The 13,058-nt window shown below is 48.7% G+C and overlaps 4 protein-coding genes across 4 annotated transcripts; 2 read left to right on the forward strand and 2 right to left on the reverse strand.

The window, feature by feature from the left end:
- Nucleotides 1-143: 143 nt before the first annotated feature.
- On the forward strand, nt 144-765 carry ACHE_60905S (uncharacterized protein; the record flags this gene model as incomplete). Its single annotated transcript, XM_043282131.1, has 5 exons — nt 144-157; nt 221-411; nt 474-482; nt 546-620; nt 677-765. 5 exons carry the CDS (start codon nt 144-146, stop codon nt 763-765), a joined length of 378 nt encoding a protein of 125 aa, XP_043139541.1.
- A 346-nt stretch (nt 766-1,111) lies between these two features.
- Nucleotides 1,112-3,600, reverse strand: ACHE_60906A (N(6)-L-threonylcarbamoyladenine synthase family protein; the record flags this gene model as incomplete). The annotated part of the gene is made up of 3 exons (XM_043282132.1): nt 1,112-2,405; nt 2,461-2,666; nt 2,848-3,600. 3 exons carry the CDS (start codon nt 3,598-3,600, stop codon nt 1,112-1,114), a joined length of 2,253 nt encoding a protein of 750 aa, XP_043139542.1.
- A 4,150-nt stretch (nt 3,601-7,750) lies between these two features.
- ACHE_60907A (uncharacterized protein) lies at nt 7,751-8,128 on the reverse strand (the record flags this gene model as incomplete). The annotated part of the gene is made up of 1 exon (XM_043282133.1): nt 7,751-8,128. One exon carries the CDS (start codon nt 8,126-8,128, stop codon nt 7,751-7,753), a length of 378 nt encoding a protein of 125 aa, XP_043139543.1.
- Nucleotides 8,129-10,385: 2,257 nt separating this feature from the next.
- Nucleotides 10,386-12,653, forward strand: AGC1 (citrin; the record flags this gene model as incomplete). The annotated part of the gene is made up of 4 exons (XM_043282134.1): nt 10,386-10,565; nt 10,654-11,847; nt 11,897-12,059; nt 12,106-12,653. 4 exons carry the CDS (start codon nt 10,386-10,388, stop codon nt 12,651-12,653), a joined length of 2,085 nt encoding a protein of 694 aa, XP_043139544.1.
- Between the last annotated feature and the right edge of the window lie 405 nt (nt 12,654-13,058).

Raw genomic sequence — 13,058 nt, forward strand, 5'->3', positions numbered from 1 at the left:
GAGTGGCTGTTATCGCCGCCAAGCCCCAAGCGGAGAAAGGACGAGACCGCCCTCCACCTGGAGCTCCAACCACACCACTAAATGGCAATCCTCGCCCACAGCTTCACAACTCGTCCTCTGTGAGAGCAATCGATTGTTCCAGGATGGGTGATGACCGGTGTGTTCTTCTATTTTTTTTTAATTTTTTATCCTTACAATAACTCACTAACGGTCAATCCAGATGGCGCGGAGGCCGACCATATGACAATCGCCAGTCGGGCCATAGACAGTCGGGTTCCAGGAACATGGGAGGACCGCGTGGGAATTCCTGGAGTGACTCGCGCGACCAGAGCCCTGCCGGACCAGCTAACGAGCAACATGTTTCCGTCCGTGGATTCAATGCGACGGAGGCAAAGTCAGCTCTCAAGCGAGGTAAGTGGGCGCGTGCTCATTGACTATTCGGTTCGACGACTGACTGTTCTTGCTCTCTACAGGTGCACATGGTACGTACAATCTATCGACATCCTACGCTATCAAAACGGATCATTGACTTCCATCCTCATCAGAACCGAAACCTGCCGCCTACAAACCAACCGGGAAGGACGTAAACAACCGTACTAGCGGACCTTGGGGCGCCAAACGTACGTGAACCATCGTTCAACCCCTTCTCGATAGTGCTTGCTGACAATTTATTCAGCCAACAACATGGCGAGCGGAAAGGACTTCTTCCTCGAGCTTCGAAAGCAGGTCACTTCCTTGCGGGGTGGAAATGTTCCTGGTGGTTGATCATGCTGGTGACATGGATCTTACAAATATAAACACTGATGGAGTGATACCGGTGGATTGCTTTCCCTCTGGAAGGGACGGTCAATAAATGACCTATTACATACAAGGAGACGAATTTATGGCATAGCTCCGTCCATCAAAGATATGTGGCGGGCAGTTGGCCTGGGCGTGGTTTCGACTTGTATCGATATACCAGCATCGTTACATAAAAAACCAAATGAGAAACGTTCAAAAGCCATATCGAGAATTGTCATATAATACACTGCTATAGCTACACACACTGGTATATAGACAGGAGAGTGGCGCACAAACACACATGGGGTATCGCTATTGTACAATTGTCATTTCAACACTTCCTCCACCCACTCGGGCCCAGGACTCCACCATCATCAGCACGTGGATCAAGAGTCCACTTTCTCAATGCGCGAACACTAAGATCAGAGCACCATCCCGCCTCGAAAATCTCAATCCCAGCCCACCCGATCATCGCCGCATTGTCTGTGCACAGATAAGGTGGGGGAGCGAGGATCTTAACATGTTCGAAACCGCGAACATCGAGGATTGAACGAAGGACCTTCATCAGGAACTTGTTTGCGGCGACTCCGCCGCTCACGACTAGCGTTTTGATTTCTTCGTTGGAATTTCCCGTTTTTGGTTTGAGAGCCTCGAGGGCGATAATGGTTCGTGAGGCGAGATGCTCGAAGCAGACGCGCATCGCTTCCCGAGCCAATGCGATCCGTTCATCATTGGCCATAGCCTGTCCAGTCTTCTCTTTCAGAGATACGAGCTTACCAACCGCGCTCGCGATAGATGAGAAGCTAAACTGCAGATGCCGCGTGTTGGCGAATGGCGTAGTGATACTCCAACTCCATGGACTTTCACGTTTGATTACCTCCTCGCCTCGGGTCATCGGTGGTCGGTAATCGGCGTAATCTGAGGCACCATTCGGGAACGCAAATTGCTCCAATGCTTTCCCATACATTGTAGTCTTTGCATTTTGAAGCAGGGAGCTGGGAAGGATGTCTCGGGCCGCTTTGTCAAGAGACTCCCCAATGGCAATGTCTGTGCTGGAAGCCATAACCTCGTGTTCCGTAATAGATTTCGATTTCACCAATATCGAATGACCACCGGAAACGAGAATGGAGAGGAATGGGAATTCTGGCGTGGTCTCAGTAGTCGTAGTAGTGGCGGAGCCGGTCTGACCCCGGTTCAGAGATGAAACAAGTCGCGGCGTCAAGAGATGCGCTTGCATATGATGTACCCCAACAAACGGTATCTGCCATGCAACCGAAAGCGCCTTTCCCGTATCCAAGCCGGTGGACAGATTCGAGCGCATCCCCGGCCCTCTGGTGGCGGATATGAAATCCGGCTTCCGGCGTGGACTTGATCCATCGGCCAAGACTATTTGTCGTGATATATCACTTACAGTATTTCCATTTTTATTTTCTGCCTCTGGTAGATGCAAGAGCGCTTTTCCAACGAGCTTTGCGAGGTTCTCTTGGTGCGATTCTAGTGCTAGGATCGGGTGGATGCCACGGTATTCTCGTGAATCGGCGGTTACATTTTCGAGGAAGTGTACTTTCGCGGCGCCGGGGATGTTATTCGGGTTCTTTTCGACAATCGCTACCGAGGTATCATCACTAGCACAGACATCGAGGTTAGTAAAAAGCTTTGGAAGATACCGAGAGTGCTCACCAAGAAGTTTCAATAGCCAATGTCAGTAGCCCTCTATATCTAGAGAAACAATTCCTTTTCGAAGCAATGAGCAAACTCGTGCGAAAAGTCGCGGTTGATACTCGTAAGTTCAACATTGTAAGGTGGATGAGAGGCCCTTTATTCCGGTAAAGGTCGGCGGAAAGAGATTGGATTCGCACGGGCCATTGAAGCCCTGAATAAGTGCCCTAAAGCGTGACCATAAATGGTACTAGCTATAATACAGTCTCTATAACCATCATGAGACGATTTCAACCCCTAAGCTGCTTATCACACATGTATCACCTTGGTGGGATTGAATCTATTTGTCTTATTCCCCAAACGAACCCCATTAAGTACGTATCCCCGCTGATTGCTAACAACTCTTACCCCCCGGTATTTGAATTCCGTTGAATAGTGTGTGTGTCCAAATACCCAGGCCTTCACACCATCCAACTTCGGGATATCTGAAAGGATGTCAGTCGCAAACACGGGCAACAAGGGGCTATTCTCATTCCGTGGACTGGGCATCAACTGGGTCAAAGGCGCGTGATGCGTCACGACCAGGACGGATCGTTTCTGGTCCTTGCCTGCTCTTTGGTTTTCCTCTTGTATTGCTTCGAGCTCCCGAATTAACCATTCGGAATCCGCATCATGAGCTGCGTTGTAATCATCGATTGACCAGTCTTTTATCTGGTGGAAATCCTGAATCTTCTGCCGGATATCGTCGCTGGACCTCCCCGGAACCCTGGACCAAAGCGTGCAGCCGAGGATAATGACATTAGAATCCGGAATATCATAGCGTGTTTGGTGAAGCAAGATAAGTTGACTGTTTAAACAAGGCTCCTTTTCAAGCCGTCTAGCCTTTTCAATTCCTGACTCAAAAGACTCCTTGTAGAATTCATGATTCCCTAATACGAGGAACATGGTTCCGAATCGCTCAACCTGCTTTTGTAGGAAATATAGGTACGCGTCATAATCCGCCAAGCGCCCGACATCCCCAGCAAGGATAAGGTAGTGTGCGCAAACTGGGAACTCGAAAGAGGCGTATTGCTGGTCGACTTCTAGATGGAGATCGGATACAATATGGAAGGGGGGTTCTGGTTTTCTTGAGAAGAATTTTCGTAGTCTTTGAAGTGCCATAGCGCCGTACAATACCGGAGAAGCAGTCGCTATTTGGGAAAATATAAAGGAGACAAGAACTAGCGCCAAGGCTGATTATAATTTCTCTTGGTTGCACAATGACCTTGTCTAGACCTTTTCCTTTTTGAGCAGCACACCTCTAAGTGTAAATAGCAGTGAATTTGCTGCAAAAATATCGAAGGTTTACCATTCACCAATACGATTTCTCATCAGATTTAATGATCATTCAATCAAGCGCCCCAGGCAGACGCCTGACATCTTCCTACCATCAGACAGAGCGCCACCACCGTCGAATTCGGGGGTAAGAAACGTTTGCTTTGGTATATCTAGCGGTTGCGCAATTAAGTTCCACAGAGCTTCCGAAAAGCTGAGAACATTGACAGCTTGGTGTTTATAAGTCGCTTATAATCGAGCATCTCTTCGATGCTTGGAACACAGCACTGGGTAGATTATTTATAAGGAGTGCTCATCCAACGACGTTTGACCATAGTGAGTGTTTGGGGATGCTCAATAGACATCGGAGCCATTTCTATACCTGGAGGTCTCCTTTATATGTCGCAGTTTCCGAAATTTTATCCAGCTGGAGCGATTTAAATTCGGTGATGTCCTGGCAGAGCTTATCAGTGGCGAGGATGAAGAAATGGAAGATGGGTACTTTTTCCTAAGGTAAATAGCAGGTTTGACATCGTGCAGGCATGAGGTACGCTTTAACACCCGGAAAGGTCAAGCGCCGCAATCAGACCTGAACCTTAGTCATATACCTCCAGATATTTCGAATCCTTCATATAAATCACGGTGCTGCTACCTAGCAACCGTATAGCCTGGTTTTCCAAAAACAACGCGCTCTTTACCATGGCATCCTCGTGATAACTCCGAATCAATCTGACGTGGACGATTTCCTAATATTTGGGTGCAGAGCTTACACTGAGAACGGACCAGCAACGAGGTTCTTGGGTATTGAAATCGAAAGACGCCCGGAGGACGTCGGCGAGCTCAAGACTACATATGGCGGAAGCCCGTCAGCACCGATCACGTCTAGATGCAGCTGACCACTCTTGAGGTTCCGTCGGTCACTTGTGCTCGAATTGGGGACATTACTTCTCTGCACAGGGGATGGCAAGGCAAGAGATAATTGGCCTGGTCAGGTGTCGAAAGATCACCCTCCCTTAGAACTGCGCCTTTCATTTCACATATATGATGCGGAATAAACCTACGCCATATCAAAGGAAGGAAATTCGAAATCTGACCATCTTTACAAGTACGCTAAATGATCACCAAGAAATGTTGCGTCAAACAACATTGGATCCTTAAATTAGTGCTATTAACAGGAAGATTGTCTAGCAAATAATCCTAGCAAAAGTGGAAGACAACCATCGAAGATGGCAGGCGTTTAGTTTTAAAGGAAGAGTTGCTTTGCGGTGCACCCGCCTTGGTTCGTTAAAAATGCTTGGTTTGTTACGCTCATCGAATGAGCGATATGAATTTAAAGTAATTCTATTCTTAACGCGACCATTAAAACCCCGGAAGAACAACCCAGGGATGCTGAAGCATTGAAGAGCCGAGCATCCGCTCTGACTAACCGGCACGACTGAGGAATGCCATAATACGGACAGTTAAAGCAACACGCTTGAGCCTTTAAAGCGCTCTACAGCCTTCTAAGGATTTCCTGCAACAACCAATTTGAATCTTCGGTTACAACATTTCGAAAGAACAACCCTGCCACCATGATAAGGAAGCGCAGCAAAGTGGATTGAACGAGATAAAGTTCCTTATACCAAGACTGGTAACTGGCGAGTGAAAGCTTGGGTTCCTTGCTTGGTAGGATCCAGCATGTCTACGGCTTCTTTTGGAACTTAAGAAAGTGATATCGCTAAGGCAAGGCACACTTCGTAATTGACCTAACCGATATCGGTGGAATGTCTACATATTCCAGTCAGTCACTTGATTGCCTGGTGTGCCTTGCATAAGGAAACAGAAAATGATGCATTGACTATCACTGCTCTTTTTCTTAAACTGTGATATACAAGACATCGAATCCGATGGAATTCCCGCCTTGCTTTCCTGAAAGAGGGAAGCAAATATTGACCGTGATTATCTCCCGACTACAATGTCAAGGCCGACTACAATATCAAGGAAGACTCATTTCCCCGTCGGTTCCGGTTCGAACGACGAGGTCGATAAGCAGATATTACAAGCCCCTGGTAATCCGTCTTGGAGCAGCTGCTTAGCAGTTGTTCCTGCTTGTTGATGGGATCACATCTCAAACAAGCTGGGTCCCCTGTCACCCGGCTCGGGACCGTCGAACGCTTGCGCACCCTCGGTATTCACTCGCTATCGTCTATTAGAGTTATTGATACAAGGCGGCGCGTCGCTCCCCAAGCCCTCGCTCAATCTCCTCCGTTTCTCGGACACAAGTTTTTGAGAACCAATGGAAAAACGAATACTCCAAAACACTCCCAGCGGCGTTGCACCAAACCAGCATGATCAAGCAAGGCTGGAAAACGAATGATTCCATTCAGACAGCAACAGAAGTACAGCTGCGACAAAGTTTGTCACTACGTCGCACTGGCGGCTGGGTCTTACGCAGAAGAATTCCTGGACTATCTGCCATTTTCCCCGTGACCATGTAACCAAGCCGACGCCGGCTAATTCGATGAACACGATGGTACCTTCAGATTCAACAAATGAAATGGTTGTGGTGGACTGCAGCACACCCTAAGCTTTGTCAGTATACTTGGCTGTTGTACGTGCTTTTGACGAAGAACATCATATAGAGCACAATTAGTATGGGTGATGTTGGAGAGATGACTGCAGAGCTATCCTCCCTTTCACAATAGACAAAATCAGTTCAATTGCAACCGGGAGCAGGTACAATGGGGATCAGAACGGGATCCGTTGGATTGCTAGTGCTTTTTCTCAAAGAACTGGCAGGATTACTTCCCAAGAACAAATTCTCAATAAGCATCGGAAAAGCCGATGAGGATGATGTCCTCCGAGATATCAAACCGCGGGTAAGATCGGGGTTGTCTTACCACCGAAATCGCGTGAAAGATCCTACTACAAACAGCTCCCATGCTGTGTCATCAAAGGTCAGATAGGAGCAGAAGCAGCCTTCAGAGGAAGCTCTTGGAAACATCATCAACCCCAACCTACTCCTACACGAGTAAACTGTCAACGAATCCTTCGGGACAAACAGGAGCGAGTCCAGCCAATTGCACACAACCTTAATCAACAGTCTAATCAATACTTTAGGTCGTTCGCCTGGGACAAAACCAATTCCGGAGAGGGAACAAAACATCTGGCTATTGATTTGATGCCCCAAAAGGACGGTGTCGCGCATCAATCATACATCCGTATTCACTTGAAAACTAGGGCTTCTGTACGCATACCTAACTTACTAACGATTATAGCATTAAATACAATATATAGTTCAAAGTAAACAAGATAAACTCGAAATATCTCGAAAAGGTTGAAGGTCATGTGATATTTACCTCAGTCCCGCTGCTATTGTGCTTGTCAGGGTTATGGTTGCGAAGGTTAGGGATACGGAACGGTTGCAAGGGTTGTTGAGGGGTGTGCCGGTGAGGGAGGACAAAGGTGGGGTGGGTTAGGGAGGCGTTGGAAACGGTTCGGGGTGGTGGGAGGGGAGAGGTGTTGGCGAAGAATGTGGTGGGTTGTTGTGGAGGGGGTTATGGGGTATGTTGGGAAGAGGGAGGAGGGGAGGTTTTGTGGGAGTCTTGAGAAGGGGTTCCGACGTTTGATTTGGTGGAGGGGTGTGAGGTTGTTACATAGTGAGGCTGAGTATCTACGGAGTTTGTAGAGTGTATGAGGAACCATAACGAATGACATTGATTCCAGCTAGTCAAGTTCATAAAGCATCACGTCATGATCATAATAGTAACTCCTCACACTGCTCGCTTATGCATTGCCTCCACTGTAATATCATCCAACAGGCACCATCCGAGACCTTATTCCGACAGCGCTGTATCGTAGATCTAAGTCGTTCGGAGCCGGGTGTGATTGTGGACCATCAAGGTCTCGACCCGTCGGACTCAATAGCCCTAGCTACCTCGACCAGACCCTGGCCAAGACGCGTTTCGTCCCATATTCTTGTCTTGTCGTATCATATTAAACCTCCAACTCAAGCAATTCACTCCCTGACAATCCACCTCCTCTCCTCCCTCGCCATCCTAGTATGACACCCGTAATACTCCTCCTTATTCTCAATCGGCGTCACACAATGCACAGTCGGCGTCCCCTTGAACTTGATCCTCTTATCCGCGTGCGCACTCGAGCCAGTGTGTTTCTTGAGGATACTCTTGGACGAGCAGGTGTTGGCGTAAGCGTACGAGGGTTGCAGCGTTGAGAAGCGCTTCGCACCAGCAGCCGTATTGGGACTAGGGGCGGCGGGCGAGATTGGGGTGCGGGGGGCGGCGCTGGGGGATTTGAGGGGGAAGGAGGAGCGGGCGTTTTGGGCGGCGGAGATGCTCAGGGACAGCTTGGGTTTGGCGGCGCGGGCGGCGTACATTTTGTTGTGATATTGAGTGATTTGAACTGAAGTGATTGAAGTGGATTGAATTGAAGATGATGGTCGAGGTAGGGCTGATTGGGGAGGATCGATATTAAAGTAAGAATGCGGTGAGGATTTTGATCAACAAAATCGGATTCCAGCGCAGCGTGTCGCGAGATACTATTAATATGTGCAAGTATGCGTTGTTGTTGTTTTTCTATTTTTTTATTGACGCGTGCCGAGTTAAGAAACAAGCAAAAACAAGTGGTGCTTGGACCAGCCAAAACGAACCACTCAAAGATGAAAATAGAAAAAAGAGAATGAAGAAAATTAACCAATTCCAAACACACAGTGTCTGATACGGGAAAAGAAGAAAAGAGACAGGACAGAAGGGGGTCTTCCGCGGCTATATAGTCGCCTGGCAGTCTCAGGTTGAGTCTGTCCTGTTGGAGGGGTCGATCAAGAGAGGAGAAATGCCGTAGAACCAATGGTGGCCAGTGATGGCGGTTCTCTAAGCGCCGGGGGATGCAGCACGGTACAGTATCACATTTATCACTCACAGTATCACCGGCGGATGGGCGAATGAGATATTGATACTCGAGTGTTGGGATGGGATCATCGTGAGGATTTCTCGAGTTGTCGTCGGTAGAGAGGGTTGGTGTTGCTCGGAGTCATGTCTTGCAGGGACATTGAGTTGGCACAGTGCATTTGGCACATTTAACACAGTTACAGAGTAGAATGATCAGGAATGGATCCGTTGTCTGGGTTTCTCTTCCGATCACGCATTAACTAGAATACAGTGGCTGGCTGATGTTGTCATGTTGTGCTCATTGTACTCTGTATCGGTCGATCCGATTTACCCCGCAAAACAATATGACAACAGTTACCGCAGTTCTCGAAAGGAGAAAGAATAAATATAAATAGGGGGAAAGAGGCAGGCCTTAGTTGTAGATCTTATAATGTACCTGGTACAAGTAAAGGAGTGCTTCATACTCCGGAGTAGACTCTGGAGACATATACGGAGCATCCGAACGAGTCAAGATCTGTGGACTAACATGAGATGTTATGCCCAACAATTGAATCAACATCTGTTCATAACACTAGTTGAAGAAGCTTTACTCTGTACCTCTACATAATAACACTGTAGAGTCCGCGAGTCCAGCCCTATCGATTAAATAAAACGTAGTTAAATTGGCCAAGCACTAGGGACTGCCTTAGAGTTCAGGCACAAGTAGACCCAACTCAACTAAAAATAGCGTCGCGTGCTTTCTCGGACATTTGAGGAGCATTGACTACAGAGTACAGCACTGCACATGAATTATGACATCGCCATGCCATACCCCATTCTCTTATGTTACCCAATCCAGTAACTCCAAGAGCACACAGCAACACCGTGCCTCCAGTAATCCGCTAACTGAATCTCCAGACCCGCCTGCTCCGCACCGAACACGGAGCGAGCAGGAACGGAGTTTGTACGAACATCGGGCCGATAGATAAAGTACACCTGAGCCCTGTGACTGGTCAGACGGTGTCATGTGAAGGGAAAAATATGGAAAATCGGTCAGCTGGCTGGCGGGGATTATTAAGGTGTGCAGTTGTTGTTATGAATGGCTGTCATATGAATTGAGTCATTCCTCGGGGTACGAAGTAGATTATTGTACCTGTACAAGTATGCCATTTGCTATTTACCTTTCCTATATCTACTATGTATACATTCTCTATATCCTTGATATCTTGATATACTCTATGATTGCTCAAGTGATCTTACTTCATTATGCGCATTGTTGTGCGGAGAACCTGACTGAGGCACTCTCGGCCCTTGTTCCGATATGCCGTATCGTATCGTATGTAATTTTCAGCGGCGGTGAATACGGGGATGCTCCGGAGTGCTCATACTTGGAGTACAAAAGAATGAAGGAAAGTGAAAAATAAAAGGGAATAAAGTGTGAGAGCTGAAGAGCTGAACATGTAAAAGGAGTAAGCATTGTGCATGACAAAGGCTGGCTGATGTTCGGGAATTAGCCTTAGTGCCTGATACATACATATAATACAATAAAATACATACCATACGGTAATATCACCCCAATCCTCTTTGTTTAATTTTCCTTTTTCTCCACAATCTTTTCTCACTGTATTCCCTGCCATCTCAGACCAGGTCCAGTGTACAGTTTTGAAGAAAGGTCAGAAAGAGAGGAGAAAAGCCTGCTGTCTCTGCATCGACCATTGGAACCCCGTCCAGGAACACCGCACCGTTGGCTCAGTCTATAATACAACCATGCCCAGCGTCAAAGAGGCCGTCAAGCAATCCTTGGTGGGCAGCTCCGATGAGCTTCAGCTCTCTCACCAGATCAAGGCCAACTTTCACCACTATGCCCGCAAAGACAACCAGTCTGGTGAGCTGTACATGCTCGAGGATGATTTCATCAATGCCATTGCCCCCAAGGATGAAGACTATGTGAGCCCTTGTTTGCTTTTTTACCCCCCCTACCCCCCGCCATTGCCCTGGCCACTTTGCTAATACGCTGGTCAATTCGTCATTGTAGCACAAGATTAAGCGGGAACAGTACTCCATCCTCTTCCAAGTTGCCGATACGCGAAAGGCCGGGAGATTGACCCTTGCCGACTGGGCAACTTTCGAGAACCTCCTCGCTAAGCCCGATGCCGAGTACGAGATTGCCTTCCGTTTGTTCGATGTCGAGAGAACTGGTACCGTCAAGTGGGAGAATGTGGAGAGCTTGTTCAGTCAGATGAAATCCCAAGAGAGCATTCCCTTCGACTGGAACTCCGCGTGGGCTTCGCTGTACACGGGCAAGAGCAAGAGCCGTCATGAAATGACCTACCCGCAATTCGCCCAGATGCTGCGGGGATTGCAGGGAGAGCGCATTCGGCAAGCATTCCATATCATGGACGCTGATGGCGATGGATACATTGAGCCCCATGAGTTCCAGCGCATCATCCTCCAAACATCCAGACACAAGCTGTCCGACTACGTCTTGGAAAACCTGCCCAGTCTGTGCAATGTCTCCGACGGTAGCAAGATCTCCTACGCGACGGTGCGCGCTTTCCAGAACGTCATGAGCGAAATGGACATCATCGACTTGATCGTGCGCGAAGCAACCCGCAAGAGTGACGACGGTAAGATCACGCGCACTGACTTCCTGAACGAGGCGGCCCGTACCACGCGCTTCTCCCTTTTCACCCCGATGGAGGCGGATATTCTGTTCCACTTTGCTGGTCTTGACGCACCATCCGGCCAGTTGGCCCAGAAGGATTTCGCCAAGGTCGTTGATGCGTCATGGCGTACCCCGTTCGCTGTTGCCGGTCAAGCTGCTTCTACCACTGCGCAAAAGGCCGCAGAGAGCACCAAGTCGGTGCTTTTCAGTGTGATGGAATCGGTGCATCACTTTGCGCTTGGTAGTCTTGCGGGTGCGTTTGGTGCGTTCATGGTGTACCCCATTGATCTGGTCAAGACCCGTATGCAGAACCAGCGGTCGACGCGCGTTGGCGAGAGACTGTACAACAACTCGTTGGATTGCGCACGGAAGGTCATCCGGAATGAGGGATTCACTGGCTTGTACTCTGGCGTTGTCCCCCAGCTGATTGGTGTTGCGCCGGAGAAGGCCATCAAGCTCACTGTAAACGACCTGGTTCGGAATCATTTTACCGACAAGGACACTGGCAGGATATGGTACCCTCACGAGATTCTCGCTGGTGCTTCGGCAGGAGGATGCCAAGTGGTGAGTACCGACCTGATGCTGATTTTGGGCTGCAATTTAACAGTACTAGGTCTTCACCAACCCCCTTGAAATTGTCAAGATTCGCCTGCAGGTTCAGGGTGAAATCGCCAAGTCCGTCGAGGGTGCTCCTCGCCGCTCTGCTCTCTGGATTGTCAAGAACCTGGGATTGATGGGATTGTACAAGGGAGCCAGCGCTTGTCTTCTCCGTGATGGTACGTCACCATCCTAATCTTCAGAAAGCCTCGCTAACAGTATCAGTTCCCTTCTCCGCCATCTACTTTCCTACCTACTCCCACCTGAAATCCGAAATGTTCGGTGAATCCCCCACCAACAAGCTCGGCGTCGTCCAGCTCCTCACCGCCGGTGCCATCGCCGGTATGCCCGCCGCCTACCTGACAACACCCTGCGACGTCATCAAGACCCGTCTACAAGTCGAAGCCCGCAAGGGCGACGTCCGCTACACCGGCCTCCGCCACTGCGCAGCATCTATCTGGAAGGACGAAGGCTTCGGCGCGTTCTTCAAGGGCGGCCCCGCCCGTATCGTCCGTTCCTCGCCGCAATTTGGCTTCACCCTGGCCGCCTACGAAGTCCTGCAAAAGTGGCTCCCCATGCCTGGCTCGCAGCCTGAGCCTTCCCCTAGTGGCCAGATTGAGCCTGGTGTTGGCTTGCAGGGTGCCAAGGCTCCTCTGCCGTATCTGCGCTCGCGGAACGCGTTGAAGCTGCTGCTTGATCTGAACGAGAACATTGGCCAGGTTAAGGTTCCGCATAAGGAGCAGTGGCCTAAGTTCCTGCAGGCCAAGCAGTAACCTCTTTCCGTTTCTTCGTCTTCTCTTTCTTTCATCACGCTCTCTTTGTTTTATCCTTTTTAGCGACGACTCAGCTTCTCATGTCCATTCCATTTGTTGTTGATACGAGTTATATCCTTTCATTCTTCTCATGTTTTCACATGTGTTACCGCTCTACATCTGTTGGAGGTTTTGGTTTGTAAAGTTTGCATGATCTTTTGTTTTGTTCATACCGGTACAGGGACATCTATGTCAATTTGCTTAGTGTAACAAAAGGCAGATAGATTAGAGGGGAGGGTCGCTGTTAGATGATCAACCTCGATTTCTTTCGTTGTATATTCATATTTATTCGAATTTGATATTGATGGACAATGTAATCGGAATTTTCTATGGAGTGTTTTTTTTTTTTTTTCTTTTTTTGTTGGT

Source organism: Aspergillus chevalieri, chromosome 6 (assembly GCF_016861735.1).
Source record: "Aspergillus chevalieri M1 DNA, chromosome 6, nearly complete sequence".
Lineage (NCBI taxonomy): Eukaryota > Fungi > Ascomycota > Eurotiomycetes > Eurotiales > Aspergillaceae > Aspergillus > Aspergillus chevalieri.